This window comes from Acomys minous (assembly GCF_964271855.1).
Source record: "Acomys minous genome assembly, chromosome: 9".
Classification (NCBI taxonomy): domain Eukaryota; kingdom Metazoa; phylum Chordata; class Mammalia; order Rodentia; family Muridae; genus Acomys; species Acomys minous.
In genome coordinates, this window is record NC_140490.1 from 1,090,786 (window position 1) to 1,109,108 (window position 18,323).

Consider the following 18,323-nt stretch of genomic DNA (forward strand, 5'->3'; position numbering starts at 1 on the left):
ACTGACAGCTCTCTTTCTCCTTTTCTTCCTCCTGTTTGCTTTTGTGGGAGTTGGCCTCATCTTCCCTGGTGCCCTCGAGAGGTCAGAACTTTGCAGTCTCCTGACAGCATAGCTATAATAAAAATTAGATTGTCCATTGCCATTTTGTACATATCTGCAACTGTAACTGAAATAAAACTGTAATAGACAATATTTACTTTTTGATTTCACCTTTTAAAAATGTTGCTTGTAACTCCGAATTGATATCATTACTCATGTTAAAAATACAGTTTGAAAGCCAGGCATAGTGGCGCGTACCTTTAATCCTAGCACTTGGGAGGTGGAGGCAGGTAGATCTCCTGCTTTCAAGGCGCAGGTCAGTCAGAGCTATGTAGTGAGATCCTGTCTCAAAACAAACAAAAAGCCACCACAGTTTGAGAAACTTCCTTAGGGAATTTATTTTAAAATGTGGTTTTAAATATATATATGTATGTGTCTTCTAAGTTAGGTTATCAGCCCTATCTCTAGACTTCCATATTCAGTTGCTCATTAGAAATCTGTGTGCTGTGGGGTTTTTTTTGGGGGGTGGGGGTTTGGGACAGGTTTTCTCTGTGTAGCCTTGACTGTCCTGGACTCAATTTGTAGACCAGGCTGGCCTCGAACTCACAGCAATCTGCCTGCCTCTCCTCCCAAGTGCTGGGGTTAAAGATGTACCCCACCACCCCTGCCACCCTACCTCGGGCTCTGTGTGCTGTGTTTTAGCAGGCCCTTTTTGTTTTGTTTTTTTGAGACAGGGTTTCTCTGTGTAGCTTTGGCTGTACTGGACTCGCTTTGTAGACCAGGCTGGCCTTGAACTCACAGAGATCCACGTGCCTCTGCCTCCCAAGTGCTGGGATTAAAGTCATGCACTACCACCACCTAGCTTAACGGGACTTTTGAATTCATCTTGGCAATATAAGTAAAACCTTTACGTTTTTTTTTCTCCCATACTTTCTGCTTAAACAGTTTGGTCACCTCAATAATTAGCTTTTGTTTTTAATTTTTATTTTTTAAGATTTATTTTCTGAAGGCACACCTACATGTCAGAAGAGGGCATCAGATCTCATTATAGATGGTGTGAGCCTCCATGTGGTTGCTGGGAATTGAACTCAGGACCTCTGGAAGAGCAGTCAATGCTCTTAACTGTCTCTCCAGGCCTGTTTTCTTCTACTCTTATAGAATATTAGAAGCAAAGGCAATATTCTTCTACATCATTCCTGAGCATATAAAAATCAAATAAGGCTTGGACTATGCCAGGATGCTTGCTTGTGCAGCTTGCTGTTTTAGTCTCATAAAAATTGGTGGGTGAAGCTGGGCGTGACGGCGGCGGCAGCGCCCACCTCTAATTCCAGCACGGGCAGGTGGATCTCTGAGTTTGAGGCCAGTCTGGTCTACAAAGTGAGTCTGTGACAGCCAGGGCTAAACAGGAAACTCTGTCTTGAAAAGCAAGACAAAAAAACAAACACACATAAATGATGAATGGATTTTGGTTTGGGTTTAGGGCAGAGTATTCAACCATTTTTGAATGACCTTGTCGTGAAGTACTGAGCCAGGCAGTGGTGCCACATGCTTTAATCCCAGCACTCAGGAGGCAAAATCAGGTGGCTTCCTGAGTTCAAGGCTAGCCTGGTCCACAGAGAGAGTCCCAGGACAGCCCGGGCTACACAGAGAAACCCTGATATATCCAACTGGAGGGCGAAGGTTTCGGTCTGGCATAGCCCACCATGGTGGGGACGTGAAGGCAGTCGGGCTTTATGAAGTTAGCTGGTCATATTACATACATAGTCAAGGACAACGTCGTGAACACATGTTGCTCAGTTCCCTTCAGTCCAGAATCTAACAAGGGATTGGTACCATGTTCTCCATAAATGTTGTGTTATCGATCACTCTGCTTCTAATGTATTAAATGATTCCTCATGTGGCCTAACTGTAGAAAGCTTGCTGTTTTAAGAATGTCACCAGAGCCAGGCGTGGTGGCGCATGCCTTTAATCCCAGCACTCGGGAGGCAGAGGCAAGTGGATCATTGTGAGTTCGAGGCCAGCCTGGTCTACAAAGGGAGTCCAGCACAGCCAAGGCTACACAGAGAAACTCTGTCTTGAAACCTCCACCTTCTCCAAAAATCAACAACAACAAAAAAGAAATTTCATTAAGAATTCTCTTTAAGAAATAAGTTATTAGTTAATGTTTACAATTATTTTTAAAAGAAGGCACAAAATTACTACTTGTAAAATATTTTTTAATTACAAGCATGTCATGGGATGTGGTGCCTCATGACTTTAATCCCAGCACTCCGGAGGCAGAGGCAGGCAGATCTCTTTTCTGAGGCCAGCCTGGTCTACAAAGCGAATTCTAGGACAGCCAAGGCTACACAGACCCTGTCTTGGGTGGGGGGGGGGGGTAGTGTCACAAAGTTAATTTACAGAAAATAGTTTAGACCTGATTATGGCTGATTGATCTCTGTTGCTGACACATATGTGCGTTTCTCTAGGCACCGGGTTTGATGGAGATCAGTGCCTCGGAGTTCAACTGCTAGAGTTGGGGCAAAAGAAAAAACAGGTTTTGCATGGCGACCCTCTTCCTCTTACAAGGAAATCCTACCTTACATGGCTGGGGTTTTCTGCTGAAGGCAAGATAATTTTCTTTCTTTATATTAAACACATATTTCAAGAAGAAAATAATTTCATTATTTTTATCTTAATTGATTTAAAAGAACTGTTTCTGTTTTTTGTTTTAATTTACTTAGGTCTGTGTATGTGCCAAGGAGTCCAGAAGAGGACATTGTAACTCCTGGGGCTGTAGTTGCAGGTGGTTGTGAGCTGCCTGTGTGTGTCCTGGGAACCAAACTCTAGTCCTCTGTGAGAGTAGCAAGTGCTCTCTTAAGCATTGAGCCACTTCTCCAGCCTTAGAAAACTATATTTTCTAATATTTACTTGTTATATAGCAATGAGGAGATATAAATTATTAATGTCTTTTCCAGTAAATTCTATATATGTTAAGAAGTTTCTAAAATTGTGCTCAATCTGTGTGGCTCTTGAGCACTTGAAATGTGGCCAGTCTGAATTGAGATATGCTATAAATATAGAATACTGAATTTGGAAGACAGTATTGGGGAAAAAAAGAATATTAAAAAAACCTGTTTACATTGACTACATATATGTTTAAGTCATAATATTTGGCCATAGCTTAAAGGTTGCATTTGTGATCACATGGTATTTTCAGGCTGTCCTATTACTGATCTGTCTGCAGTGCCTTATGACAGGTGCTTTGCAGAGAGCAGGTGCTGTCATCCAATCATCTCTTAACCAGGATACATGTTTACACTTAGAATGTTCAATAGCCTTAAAAATAGTTACTGTTACATTCCAGCAGGGGGCAGAGTTTTCCCTCAAACTGGTAGGGTCTGTTATGTTGTTTTTGTGGGGTTTTGGTTTGTTTCTTTCTTTTTCCTTCTTCTCTTTCTTCCCTTTTAGTAAATTTTACTCACACGCAAAGTTTTTTCTTCAATTGCGTCTGTGTGGTAATGAAACTTTACAGAAAGCAGCCCTGTATTTTCTCCCCTGCCTCTAGCTTTTGAAGTGAAAGTTGAATCTTTGGTATGTGTTTTGAAAGGTTTAATTAACAGCACATAGCCATATTCTCAAGTGATGGTGTTGCTGTTGCTGTTGTTGTTGGTATTTAGGTACTCCCTGTTACGTGGATTCTGAAGGCTGTGTCCGAATGCTTAACAGAGGACTTGGGAATACGTGGACTCCTGTATGTAACCTAAGAGAGCACTGCAAAGGGAAGTCTGACCACTACTGGGTGGTTGGTATCCATGAAAATCCCCAGCAGCTAAGGTGGGCCGTGGCAAAGTGTAAAACATTGGTTAATTTAGGGACAGAGGTCCAGATAAGATCTTATACCAGTATGTCTGGCTCTAGCCTCCCCTTTGTGTAAGATTTTTAAATTATATTTATTTGCTTTTCATCTTCTGCCAACTGATGAAGGGAAAATTAAAATGTGGTCTGACTATATTATTGGGCTGTAGAAAGATATAAACTGATATATACTTATAATGCAAATGAATCTTTGTTGTTGTTGTTGTTGTTTTGTTTTTCAAGACAGGTTTCCCTGTGTATCCTTGGTGGTCCTGGACTCACTTTGTAAACCAGGCTGTCCTTGAACTCAGCGGTCTGCCTGCCTATGCCCCCCCGAGTGCTGGGATTAAAGGCATGCACCACCATGACCGGCTGCAAATGAATCTTGAAACTATTATACTAAATGAAAGAAATCAGATCCTAACGGACTATATATTATTGTTTGATTCTACTTATACAAATATCCAGAGTAGGGTGTCTCTAGAGACAGAATAAGGTGACAGAAATACCTGTACTCTGTTCCTGGCATCTTTAGGCAGATTATAAGACAAGAGCAGGAATGTTTATGGAGGTGGTAGTCGGCATTGTGGGGATTTGAGAAGAGAAAATACAGTCTTTTTAGACAGTGCAAAATTGAATTTAGTAGAAAACCATACAGGTTTTAATGTTTATTTCCAAGTTTGCCTTTATAGAATCTGCATAAATCTATTGTTTATGTATTTAGTATTATAAACTGTATTAGTTGGCTGTGGATATGGCTTAGTGGTAGTGCTTGCTTAACATGCAGGAGGTCCTTCCACAGTACAGGATACTATATTATTTTTTAAAGAAAAAAACTTCTGGGTGTGGTGGCACAGCACTCAGAGGGCAGAGGCTGGTGGGTCTCTGAGTTTGAGGTCAGTCTAGTCTTCAAAGCAAGTTGTGGGTGAGCCAGGTTATATAACGAGACCTTGTTTTTGTTTTTGAGACTAAATTAGTTAACTTTTTAATTGGTGTTATGACGTATGGCTGTCCTCAATAATTTCTTGCATTTCCAATTTTACAAATCAAGTTATTTAGTAGTTTGAACTAAAAAATTCATATTATATCTTAATAGGGGTTTATTTTTATTTATTCCATGAGGAATTTTGCTAGTCTTTCTAGTGCTTACTCAAATTAAGATGAGTTATTTTGTTATTAAATGTTTTATCTTATTATTTGACACAGTGTCTAATATGTAGACCAGGCTGACCTCGAACTCATAGAGCTCTGCCTGGCTCTGCCTCTCAGGTGCTGGGACTAAAGATGTGCGCCACCGCGCCCACAGTCTTTCCATTCTTAGTCAGAGGTGGAGTTGGTGAGTCAGTGATCGGGTCTGAACTCAGGACCTCACAAATGCTAGGCCAGCTCTCTGTAACTAAGGCTGTTTCCATCTCCTTCACTCGGGTGCATTTCCTAACCCAACTCAGCAGTATATCTGTTGTAATCCTTTAAAAGTGATTACAGCTTGTTAAAAATAATTCACATAGGGCTAGAAATACTGTTATCTGGGAGAGTGCTTGCCATTTTTGTGGCCCTAGTTTCAATTCCCAAAACTGTAAAATTAATTAATTGATTAATTTGTGAATTCAAAACACCTTTCTTTAGTTATGAATTTAAAAATGATTGTTATAATAGAAATAGCACCTATACGTGTGTGTGTCTGTGTGTCTGTGTGGTGAGAGGCAGGTTCTCTAGCTATGGCTGGCCTGGAACAGAGACCTGCATTCCTCTGCCTCCTGAGTGCTGGGGTTGACAGTGTGCACTGCTTACCCAGTTCACTTGTACTTATTTTGAACTGAACTTGGGTTTGGCAAAATTGCTATCGTTGTTTCTTCTAAGGACTTTTTTCATCATAACTAGTGAGTAATATGTAACTGGGGATAATGTATTAATACTACAGTCTAATTTGCTACGAGCAAAGGGCAGCCTTCCTCCCTTTGGTCTTGTTAAAAACTAAAGTGTTTTGTTTGTTTTTAATGAACCTGAAAGTAAATTTGTTTTTCTTTTTATTGTGCATGTGTATAATGTGTGGGTGCATGCATGCCATGGTACATGTGTGTGTGGACGTACTGTATCTCCTTCCCCCATGGCTCCTGAGGGCTTGTAGCTGAGGTCATCAGTCTTGTTGGCAAGCACCTTTACCCACCAAGCCATCTCACTGACCCAGATTTGTTTTTTAAATCATGTTCACTTAACAAGCATTTATTATAGTAATGGCCACATGTACAAAAAAACCGAAAAACAGTCAGTGCTCTTAACCTCTGAGCCATCTCCCCAGCCTCCTTCCCCCTTTTCTTTTTTAATTCTTCCTTCTTTTTTTGTTTTTTGTTTTTTTTTTTTTTTGTTTTGTTTTTTTTTTTTTTTGTTTTTTGAGACAGGGTTTCTCTGTGTAGCTGTCCTGGACTCACTTTGTAGACCAGGCTGGCCTCGAACTCAGTGATCCGCCTGCCTCTGCCTCCCGAGTGCTGGGATTAAAGGCGTGCGCCACCACGCCCGGCTTCAATTCTTCCTTTAATCTAACAACAAAACAGACTTTGTGATCAGTTTGAAAAAGCAATTAATTAAAGTAACTTGTCTCCTTAGTAACGTAGTTCACCCTTTCACATTCTCTACTCCAAGTAGTTTAAAGATGGTTTATAGGAAACACATTCATAGATAATTACTTCATGAGGAAAACATCTTTAGCTCAAGCCTTTAAAGCTAAGAAAAATTATTAGTGTCCTGCTTTGATATACAGGGACTTGGAAAGTGACTTTTAAAAAAACCGTAATCGTATCTCTTCCCCCCCCCCTTTATGATGACATCAACAAAGTATGTGAGCTGGGAAAAGTTAAACAAAAGCCTGGTCGTTTTATAGACCGTGTTCAGCCGCACACTAGTGTTGTCCCTGCTCCTCAGTGGCACGTATGTGTTCTTTTCCTCCATGAATGCGCACGCTCTGCCGTTTTCATTCACCAAGTGGCAAACTGGTGCTTGTGAATTAAGTGCATGGCAGTTACTACAGCAGACTTTTCATATTTGGGGTGTTCCTGTCTTGTGCTTTTTGCCTTGGTCGTTATAAAACCATAAAAGAGAAAAAAGAAAATAAGTTGTATGTTCCAAAAAATATTAGAGCTTTAAAACCAAATGTAGTTGCCTTTTGTTTTTGTTTTTGTTTGTTTGTTTGTTTTGAGTTTCAAGACAAGGTTTCTCTGTGTTGCCCTGGCTGTCCTGGACTCACTTTGTAGACCAGGCTGGCCTTGAGCTCACAGAGATCCACCTGCCTCTGCCTCCCAAAGGCTAGGATTAAAGGCGTGCACTACCACAGATGGCCCATATTTGTGTTTTTATTGTATTGTCAGTCTGTAAAGGAAAGGTTCATGTTTTACAACAAAGGGGTGTGTGTCATGTGTATAGCCTTTGTGGGTGTGGCTGCTTTTTAATTTCTCCAGTGGTCATTTAATATTACTATAATTGTTTATTAAAACATTTTAACCCCAGAGGCCTGTTACAGTAGCATCACTGCTCTTAGTTCCTGGTCTGTGAGGAGTTTATTTAGCAGTCTCTGTGATACTGTAGGAAGGCTCAAGGTGCGGCTTTTGTGTTTACTGACAGGTGCGTCCCTTGCAAAGGCTCTCGCTTTCCTCCCACCCTCCCACGACCCGCCGTAGCCATATTATCCTTTAAGCTTCCTTACTGTCAGACTGCAACAGACAAGGGCCACATGGAGGTACGTGGATGCCTTACTGCTCTAAATACCTGTGACACAGATGATTCTAGACCATCGCAGAGCCCGTGTTGAATATTACTACACTATGATTGTTCACAAGGCCACCTGATGTGCTTGCTGGCTCAGCTTCCAGGGCTCACCACAAAGGAAATGGTTATGACTGGGGGCCTCTTAGGGTTTGGCCTTCCCTGGTAGGGTCAGGTAAGCCCCCTACACTGACCATGAGCTCATCCTAGCCTAGACCTAGCCCTGTTGTCATTAAACAGCATTTGACAGCTTGCGCTTAGTTACGCTAGTTAGGAAGCCAGTGGTCTACAGAGCCAGCCTACCAAGCTCTCCGGACTAACATAGGAAGTAAGAGTGCTATACACTTACACATAGACACCTGTTTTCAAAGGCTAGAACATAAGCCGAGCTGTAATAGCACACGGAAATTAGAATTGTATATAGCTTATATAGAAAGGATTCAGAAAATACTTTAAAGCTGGTATCTTAAGATATACCTAACATTTGCGTAGTGTTAAGGGAATGTTCAGTTCAGTTTTATCCACTTTGATCCATTTTCCAGGAACAATTTTGGCATTCGGTTCTGTTTCACAACTACCTTGATTACTTGGCTGAAAATGGTTATGAGTATGAGGACAGTATTAAAAATCAGGCGGTGAGAGAGCAGCAGGAACTATTAATGAAAATGTTGGCGGTGAGTAAAATACGTTGAAAAATTTAAAGCTTAATTTTTATCTTAGGTTGAAATTATTTTTTGGAACAGGGTTTCTTTATGTAGCCCTGACTATTCTGGAACTCACTCTGTAGACCAGGCTGGCCTCGAACTCACAGAGGTCCATCTTCCTTTTGATGCTACAGTTAAAATATTTGCTGTTTCTCTATAGCTAAAGCCATAGGTGGGAGAGCCAGCCTTCAGGTGCTGTAGCAGGGGCTTCAGGTAACTTGCAGGTCTGAGAATCGTTGTTGAGACCCCTCGCCCAAGCCACAGAGCTTAGGTGCGACCTGTCAAGAGCTCCAGGCCTGGACGGTTTTTAAGAACATCCTTGGCTTTTGGGTTTCCCAGCCCTTTGTCGTCGCGGTGCCAGGTGGTACCTAGTGTTCTTCACTACAGCTCTCTCTGGAGCAAGGTCTGCTACAGTTCATGCCCTCACAGCAAGCTTTTGTTTATTGGAGGGAATGTAAGCACATGTCTTCTCTGTGTGTACTGGTGACCTTTGAGAGACATGACGCTTGATTCATTCTAGTCACTGCAAGAGCCACACTGCCCCCTGACTCAGAGTTCCACCTTGATTAGAGTGCTCCTTCTGGACTCAGCTACCAGCAATCTTGAGGCTCGGGTGAGCATGTAGAGCCTCATGCTCATAGGTCAGGTGTGTAAACTGCCCCCGCACCATGAGTCACAAGACCTCTGTTCTTCAGAGTGGCAAGAACTCATTTTGAGCTTGAATTGTCATGTGCTGAATTGTAAAAATCCAAACCAAAGAGAAAAAAAGCCTACAACAAACTAAATGAATGTTCTTCCCCAACCTCTCCTTTTTTAAAATATTTGTTTTTGCTTTATGTATGTGAGTGTTTGCCTGCATGTGTTTATGTGCACCATGTATGTGCCTGGTGGTCAAGAAGACCAGAAAAGGGTATTGGGTATTCTGGGAGTGGAATTCCAGACAATTAGAAACCACTGTGTGAGTATTGGGAATAGAGCCTAGGCCCTCTCCAAGAGCAGAAGATGTTCTTTGAAAGGACTGGAATTAGCTGGGTGTGGTTGCACACACGCCTATACTCCCAGGACTCTGTGAGATCACTGTGAGCTCAAGGCCAGCCTGGTCTACGAAGTGAGTCCAGGATAGCCAAGGCTATACAGAGAAATCCTTTCTGGGGTGGGGGTGGGGCAGAGACAAGAAAGAAAGGAAAAACTGAAATTAGCACAGGACACCCCAAGCACAAAGATTTTTTTTGCCCCAGAGGGACAAAGGACAGGGAGTAAGAGACAAGACAAGTCAGGCATGGTTGTGCACACCTTTAATCCCAGCACTTGGTTGGCAGAGGCAGGTGGATTGCTTTGAGTTTGAGGCCAGCCTGTCCTACAAAGTGAGTTCCAGGACAGCTTTGGCTACACAGAGAAACCCTGCCTAGAAAAAGCGAGGGGGGGGCGGCAGTGGGGGGAAGAAAAGAGAAGAGAGAGGATGATGGAGAAGGAGAGGTATATTTGCCCTGGAGGGACAAGGCACCGCCTCTGAATGGAGAGGGGACAGATGGTGGGTTATGTGGGGGTGGGGGCAGAGAACCCCATGTTAGGATGAGGTGTTTAAGTGGACATGTTAATTAGGTGAGCTAAAGGGGGCTTTTGAGTGTTGGATTTCAGAGCTTTGACAGCTGGGCCTTAGCTTCAGGAGGAGGAAGTGGCCAGCTAAGCGGCTAGACCCTGGCGGCTGCTCTGGGACTGCGATGGTTTTCAGCAAGGCAGAGCGGGTGGGGGAGAAGGGCAAGGCCTGCGGAGCTGAAGCTGGCCAGAGTCATTCATGCAGTATTTGGACTTTTCAGTGTAAGTGCATTTTTATAGTAAGAGAAGCTAACTGGTGTGGGTAGCATTTTTGTAAGGAAGTAGAGTCCATCTAGTCACTGTTCTTTTCAGAGCTGTCCTCAGGAGGAGGTCACGTAAGTGTCAAGCTTTAGGAGTGTGATCTATGGTTTAGCGAGGAGGAGGGAAGGGGAAGGGCAGGCCTGCCAGAGCCATGTTTGCTATGCTGTGACCTACTAGAGCCCTCTATTCCTGACCACTGAGCCATTCCTCTTCCCCCAGAACACCCTTCATTTTAAATTATAGGCATAAAAAATGAAAATGTTAATTTAGAACTTGTATGGCTGTTTCTGGTAGTTGAAGGTCATAGGCAGTATCACACTTGAGAATTTAAGGATGTCCACTCTACTCCTGTCCACATTCACTTAGCATTTGTGGGCCACTTCTGAGCAAAGTAGTAACTGTTCTCTTTTGTTTTTTAAGATTTATTTATTTATTATGTATACAGTGGTCTGCCTGTATGTAATGCCTGCACAACAGAAGAGGGCACCAGATCTCATTATAGATGGCTGTGAGCCACCATGTGGTTGCTGGGCATTGAACTCAGGACCTTTGGAAGAGGAGCCAGTGCTCTTAACCTCTGAGCCGTGTTTCTATCCCTGAGTAACTGGGATCTGTTTTAATTCACTTTCTAAAATTCCCTGCTATATTGTCATGGGTGGCAGCTGGAAAAAAAATAAAATTTGGATTTTAAACAGCTGTCTTACTTCAGGTGTTAACTGCATGAAATATGTCGGGTTTCATTGGATCTAAGCTACTATTTGTAAATGCACCATTATTTTATCCATTTAAACCATCTAAGAAATGCCACCATCAAGCCAGCCCACCATTAATTACCAGATACTTTTCAGTTTTGTAGATATAAAAACATACATTTTAGAAGCAGTAAGATAGTATACCCAGAAGACTTTTATTTTACTAGTTTGACTTACCGTGACTTGATTTTGATTCCCTCTGATTAGCTTTCTTGTAAAGTGGAACGAGAATTTCGCTGTGTGGAGCTTGCTGATCTAATGACTCAAAATGCTGTGCATTTAGCCATTAAATATGCTTCTCGCTCTCGGAAATTAATACTGGCTCAAAAACTTAGTGAACTCGCTGCAGAAAAGGCAGCTGAATTGGCAGAAATCCAGGCAGAAGAAGAGAAAGAAGAGGATTTCAGGAAAAAACTGAATGCCGGGTAAAAGAACAATTTGAGTTTTCCTTTACTCTCTTGAGTGTGAACTTGGTGTTTGCATTTGTGTCTTATTGTGTAACACTGTTAACCCACCAGTTACAGTCACAGCACTACAGAATGGAGTCAGCCACGGGTCAGAAGTCAAGTTGAGGAAGATGCCGAAGACAGAGAAGAGACTGTTTCAGAAGAAAAGCCAGAGCCACATAACCACGGTGAGACATGTTTTTGAAACAATTAAAGATAAGGAGGCCCAGCAAGTGTCAGTGCTCCCATGCAGTGCCGGTGCTCCCATGCAGGGTAGGTGCTCCCATGCAGGGCCGGCAGCCTATTCTCTACTCCAGACACACTGAAGGTAGAGAAACCTAACTCTGCAGAGTTCTTTCCTGACCTCCATGTGCACAACGTGCCAGCCCCCGACAACCATCGGTCAATCCATAAAAGCGATTGCCTTTTCCATTTTGGTTGGCTGAGAGAAATTGAGTTCCCATATATTTTTTAAGGTATCTCTGCTGTCTAGATGCTGAATAGCAAGGATGAGTTCATTCTCCTCACTTACGTTTTATTTATTTCAACTATAGAGAAGAACTCATTCCGAAGTGCAAATTCCTCTGACATGCCAGCTCTTAAATCAGGTGAGAAATACATGTCAACTCGGAGCACATAACAGTGGCTGCAATCCAGTCAGAGCGGGGTAGGCACCTGAGGGCGTCTCAGGACTGCTGACTGAAGAGGCTAGAAGATGGATCAGCCAGCAAGGGAGTGGTGTGGGAGCCGGAGCAGAGGAAGCAGTAGGTGTGGCAACTGCAGAAGAAGAGTATAGGGGACAAAGAGCTGGTTCTGTAGGGCCCTGGAGGGACAGGCAGGGGGCAAGTCTTAGGGATTTTCTAGACTGTGTTAAGAATCACAACCTTCACCCTAAGGCCCCTGGGAGGCTGCTGTAAGTTCTAAGCAGGAACATAGCAGTCTCACATGATGCTGAGGGCGTGTGGATGTAAGACGCAAGGTTACATGGTGTGGCTCGGGCTAGAGAGAAGGAAGAGGCATTGAGGTGTTTCTAAGGTGGAAGAGGGTCAGAATGAAGAACATGACAGTATCGGAAACGCTAGAGAAAAGCAAGCAGGCTTGTAGGGAAACTGACGAATTACCATTAGCCAGGTAGGCCACATAGTTAAGCCTCTGCTTCAGGAAATAAGTCTCAAGCCATTGGCACAAGTGGAGCAGTTTATACCGTGGGCACTGGTGAGCACGCAGCAGTTTGTAAAGCAAGAAGAAACTGGATTTCCAGCACTTGAGTATCAAGTACAAAGGGGGAGGAAGCCCAGGAAGAGAGAGGTCCCGGGGCCAGAGAGCAAGGGCGGAGTCTGGAGTGCAGTCTCCAAAAAGTCAGGGAGAAGACGGAGGAGTCCACTGTGTGCAGAGCCACCGAGGGCGCAGATACAAGGGCAGAGAGCAGCCAGCACATTCAGGGCTACATAGACATAGGCTGGAGCCTTCAGCTGTCGTGTAGGAGGGTGGCACATCATACCACACTGTGGAGAGATGTATGGGCAAGGAGGAAACACTAGTAATGTATGTGGCTTTTAAAATTTTTTGTAGGGGTTGTAAGAAAATATTGTAGTTGGAAAAGCAAAGAGATTGGTTTGTTTTGGTTTTTTGTTTTGTTATTGTTTGGTTGGTTGTTTTTTAAGATTTATTTATTTATTATGCATACAGTGTTCTGCCTGCATGTATACCTGCAGGCCAGAAGAGGGCATTATAGATGGTTGTGAGCCACCATGTGGTTGCTGGAAATTGAACTCAGGACCTCTGGAAGAGCAGCCTCTTAACCTCTGAGCCATCTGTCCAGCCCTTGTTTTTGTTCTTAAATTGAGAGACAGGCAAATGAAATGAAAAGGGTAAAAGTCAAAAGATGGGGAGAGAGGCATCAGGAGGTTGTTTCCTTGATAAAGTGAGCGTGGTGTCCACGTTGAAGGACTTGCTAAGTGTTGTGTCCACGTTGAAGGACTTGCTAACTGTTATGTCCACGTTGAAGGACTTGCTAACTGTTGTGTCCACGGTGAAGGACTTGCTAACTGTTGTGTCCACGTTGAAGGACTTGCTAACTGCTGCGTGGCTGGTGTGCTTCTCAGCAGCAAGTTGGACAGTTCCCACCCAACATTATTCTGCTTTGGAAGAAGAAAAGTGGTCATCTGTGTTTGTTAGTTGTTTTAAAGTTACCTGGGGGAACGGCATAGCAGGACACACCTTTAGTATTAGCACTAGAGAGACAGAGGCAGGGGAGTTTCTGTAAGTTTGAGGACAGGCCAGTCATGTCTAAATAATGAGACCCTGTCTCAAAAAAAAAAAGGCCGGGCGTCGTGGCGCATGCCTTTAATCCCAGCACTCGGGAGGCAGAGGCAGGCGGATCGCTGTGAGTTCCAGGCCAGCCTGGTCTACAAAGTGAGTCCAGGACAGCCAAGGCTACACAGAGAAACCCTGTCTTGAAAAACCAAAAGAAAAAAGAAAGAAAGAAAAAAGTACCTTTGTTTTCATATGATACAGGTTAAAATATTCTGTTTAATATTGTGAAAGTCAGAAGTTGTCTTAAAAAAATAATCAAAATACCATTGAGAGTTTTCTTCTTGGAATAGGTGCGGTTTTCTCTAGCAGCCAAGGACGTGCAAACCCCTTCAAGGTAACCAGCGATATTTTCTGTTTGAATATTACCCATACAAAGATATTCCCAAATGACCAATGTCCTCCTTAGACTCCAAAAATGAAGGGGAGGCTGTGGCTGCTCACATCTGCTCTCAGTATTCCTGCTCTCGGTTCTGAGTTCCTAGTGCTGAGAATTTGGCAGGGTCTCCATGTCTCTTTGGGATGTGGTATTTGTGAGAATATGCAGGCAGATCTCTGTGAGTTCAAGGCCAGCCTGGTCTACCAAGAGAGTCCAGGACAGCCAAGGCTATATAGAGAAACCCTGTCTACAAAAACAAAAACATATATATTTGTGTGTGTGTGTGTGAATATATTATATATATATGCATGTTCTTATCTCTTTAGATACTAGCCAGTTCCAAAGAACCAGCTGTATCCGTGAACTCAACACGCTCAACTAATATTTTAGACATTATGAACAAATCATCCAGGAAGTCCACTTCTCTTAATCGAGCAGCAAATAATGAAAAGTCTCCAGTTATAAAGCCTCTCATCCCCAAGCCAAGGTCTAAGCAGGTACTGCCTTGGTGAGCCCGTGCACTCTGCTGAGATAGCTAAGGAGCCTGGCTTGTCGCTGGGTATATAGCAAGGGGGTGTATTCAGTCTTGGATTAGACCCAGAATCCCCTTTCTAAGTGTTCATGCGTTTGTCCCAAGACTCACACGTGTGTTTGTTTTCAAAGGCATCTGCAGCATCCTATTTCCAAAAAAGAACTTCACAAGCTGATAAGACTGAGGAAGTAAAAGAAAATGCTAAAGATTCATCATGTGAAACTCCAGCTGTGTGTCCTCAAAACTCTGAAAGCCAAAGGTCAGTCAGCATATAGAGAAATTTTGTGTTTAAGATGCAGTGTCCCCAGTCAGGAGTAGTGAGACGCCTTGAATCCCAGCACCAGGATGGCAGAGGCAGGCAGCTCTCTCTGAGTTCAAGGCCAGCCTGGTCTACAAAGAGAGTTGCAGTGTGTTTTCCCAAATAATGGTGCAGGAAGAACCAGGACAGCCAAAGGCTACACAGAGAAACCCTGTCTCAAAAACACAATAATAATAGTAATAGTAACAACAACAACAGTAATATATTTGGCATAATTTTTTTCACGTAATTATTACTTTAGGCCGAAGACTGGTTTCCAGATGTGGCTGGAAGAAAATAGAAGTCATATTTTATCCGACAATCCTGACTTTTCAGATGAAGCAGACATAATAAAAGAGGGAATGATTCGGTTTAGAGTACTGTCTGCTGAAGAAAGAAAGGTAAGGAGTATCGTGCTGAGGTGAGACTGTGGTGGGCTTCCCAGGGCTAAAAAGCTCTTGTAGAAATGCCTTTTTCTCAGGAAAACCGAATACCTCACAAGGTAAAGCGGGAATTAGATGTGGATGAGTTTTGACACATGGACTTGTGGCTGTTACTGAGCACCTGCAGATAGTTTTAGAAGCCAGCTGTGTCCTCAGTTAGGGAACTGCCCCCCCCCCCCCAAAAAAAGAGATGCTTTAGTTATGAACTGAAAGCAAAAGAAGAATGAATAAGCAAAAATTAATTTAACATATTTTACTACTTTCAAGTCCATGAAAGAAGAAAAAAAATTTAATGCAATCTACTTACAGGAGAATAGATCCTTTGGTTGAAACACCTGGGTAGCTGGCTCACCTCTCTTATGTTCGGGGAGGAAGGACTATCCTCAGTGTGCAGTGTAGGCACCTCCCGGTGTCGACACTGGCTTTGATGAGTCGTAGGTATTGTGTCATCCAGAAGCTGGAAACTGGGCTAACCACTTCCAGCCTCGTTGAGAACCATTTGTAGCATTTTTGTGTTTCTGTATACATGGACATGAATGAATTTGTTACAGAAGAGGAAAAGACTTAACAAAATGTGCAATTATGTGTTTGGTTTTTAATTTGGGGGAGCTTTGTGTCTCTGGGTGTAGGATGTAGGGTTTTGTGGGTACTAGGCAAGCACTCTTCCACTGAACGGTACTCCCATCCCATGACAGTAGCTTTGGGGAGTGTTTCATTTTTGTGACTGGGGCCTTGCTCTGTAGCCCTGACTGGCCTGAGCTCACTATGGGCAATCTTCCTGCCTCTGTCTAGCGTGTCCCTCTGCCCCCCATGTACTGAGGTTACAGTGTTGAGCCTAGTTGCTGATTGTGTTTTGTTTTAAATTTTTAAAAAGATGTGCATGCATGTGTATTTGCCTACATGTATACATGTGCATCATGTATGTCTTTATATGCAAGGAAAGCACACTCTTTTTTGGTTAACCCCTCTCCCCAAGTGACTATGGTTGTTTTAAGACAGGATCTAATTGAGTAGCCCAGGCTGCCCTAGAACTCTTGACAATCCTGTCTCGGCCGTCCAAGTGTCCAGAGTGGCAAGTGCTCTCTCCGCACTAGTCCGTGTGGGCGTTACCTGACGAGCGTGGTTTGCGCCCTGGCGGTTAGAGAGGCTGCAGCTTTTCATGTACCCACTGGCCATTTGTGTGAATCTTGAGAATATCTGTTTATAATCTGTTGTGTATTTTTCACCGATTGTTCAGGGATTTGCTATTGAGTTTTCAACATTGCTTAAATATTATGGATCGCTATCCCTTGTTCAGATGGTTAGTTTGCAAATATTTTTAAAGAATATGAAATCTAAATCTCATACAATAGAACCTTGAATGATAAGCTTAAAAATGTGAGTGCTAGTTACTGTTCTGTATACAGGCTCACTACCCGTGAAAATGAGCAGACCATTTTCGTCCTGTTTCTTTTTTGTACATAAAAATCTCTTCACCTCTCACTCCCCTGTTCTACAAAGGCATGGACTGACAAGGCCAAGGGAGAAACTGCCAGCGACGGCACTGAAGCAAAGAAGCGAAAACGTGTGGCCAGCGAGGCCTGCGAGACAGAAAGCCAGGAGGAAGCGACGAAGGACAGCCTCGACCTGTCTAAGAAGAAAAAGGCCATAGATCTTTCTACTAATCAGAAGTTGTCAGCTTTTGCGTTTAAGCAGGAATGAAGGAAGTGTCCGGAAATAAGGAAACTTGCTTCTGATCCTGATGGATCCTGGACCTATCAGTAGGGAACGCATTGTTGTACTGCTGTGCTTAGAGACAGCTTTGTTTCTTAAGGCAGTGCGGATGGTGGGGTGTACAGCTCTGGTGGGGTGCTCGCCCAGCACGAACAGGCCCAGGGTTCCATCCTTACAGCCACAAAAGCAAAAGAGTAGTGTATTGATTTCCTGTGTCAGGAACACCATGTGCAGGAGCTGTCTGTGCGGATTATTCTGCCTTCCATGGACAGAAGCGTCCTGGCTGCAGTTACTACCAGGGACACCATCATGTCCCCTTGGAAGCCATTGTTATTGTTTCTTATCTTTAAACGTCACTAAAAGCGTCTGTCTTAAGACTGCTGCACATTACAGTGTCTTCAGGGCTCTCCTGCTGGTCTAGCTTTCCTAGTGGCAATGCCATGGCCATGGGCTTCCTAAGTGAATTTTCATAGACTACTCTCTTGTCACCTTGACCAGCAGGGCCGTGACTTTTAGTATGGACCCCAAAGTGTAAATAAATAATCTTGTAAATGAGATATGTTATTTTGTGGGTTTTAGAACTTTTGTTTGTTATGTATGGCTTTCTGTTATTTTTGTACAGCTTGGGTCTTTTGAATAAGTAAAACTTCCTCATTTGCATATTTGTCTCTGTATGATTTTAGCACATTCTTCCACATCCCTTCGTGAGGTGGAGAAAGGCTGCAGGCCTGACTTTGAGATTGTGGCTGTGTAAGCATCCGTGCTGCTGGGTGCTGCCTGGTGCTGCCCTTGTTATCTGCAGCAGCAGTGTTTTGCTGAGTGAGTCTTTGAAGGCTTGATAAGACAGTAGTTAGGGGAAGGGAAGTGTCTGGCTACTCTTTTACACATGCATAGTTTGTTTTGCCTATTTTGGGTGGTGTGTGTGTGTGTGTGTGTGTGTGTGTGTGTGTGTGTGTGTGTGTGTTTTGTGAGTGCAGATTCATAAGCCACAACATGCATATGAAGGTCAGGGCAACCTTAGGTTATCAGTTCTGGCCTCCACTTTGTTTGAAGTGGGGTCTCTGCAAGTGGCTGGTGAGTTTCTGAGGATTCTCCTAGCTCCGCCTTCCATCTCACTGTAGAGCCCTGGGATTGCAGATGTGTGCTGTGGGTTCCAGGGACTCAAATTCAGGTCCTTAGGCTTGTGTGGTGAGTGCTGTACCCACTGAGCCGTCTCCCCAGCCCCACATTTTGTCTATTCTATCCAGAGATTAA

The 18,323-nt window shown here is 43.4% G+C and overlaps 1 protein-coding gene across 1 annotated transcript in view; it reads left to right on the top strand.

The window, feature by feature from the left end:
- The window catches only part of WDHD1 (WD repeat and HMG-box DNA binding protein 1), a 41,795-nt gene extending 24,068 nt beyond the window's left edge, over positions 1-17,727 (top strand). Inside the window, exons 14-25 of the mRNA XM_084796616.1 lie at positions 2,508-2,645; positions 3,699-3,855; positions 7,492-7,606; positions 8,175-8,306; positions 11,153-11,370; positions 11,464-11,579; positions 11,946-11,999; positions 13,998-14,041; positions 14,410-14,580; positions 14,747-14,874; positions 15,176-15,314; positions 16,857-17,727. Coding sequence (XP_084652742.1) covers positions 2,508-2,645; positions 3,699-3,855; positions 7,492-7,606; positions 8,175-8,306; positions 11,153-11,370; positions 11,464-11,579; positions 11,946-11,999; positions 13,998-14,041; positions 14,410-14,580; positions 14,747-14,874; positions 15,176-15,314; positions 16,857-17,057 — 1,613 coding nt within the window. The 3' untranslated portion in view covers positions 17,058-17,727. The remainder of the gene's footprint in view (positions 1-2,507; positions 2,646-3,698; positions 3,856-7,491; positions 7,607-8,174; positions 8,307-11,152; positions 11,371-11,463; positions 11,580-11,945; positions 12,000-13,997; positions 14,042-14,409; positions 14,581-14,746; positions 14,875-15,175; positions 15,315-16,856) is intronic.
- The last annotated feature ends 596 nt before the right edge of the window (positions 17,728-18,323 follow it).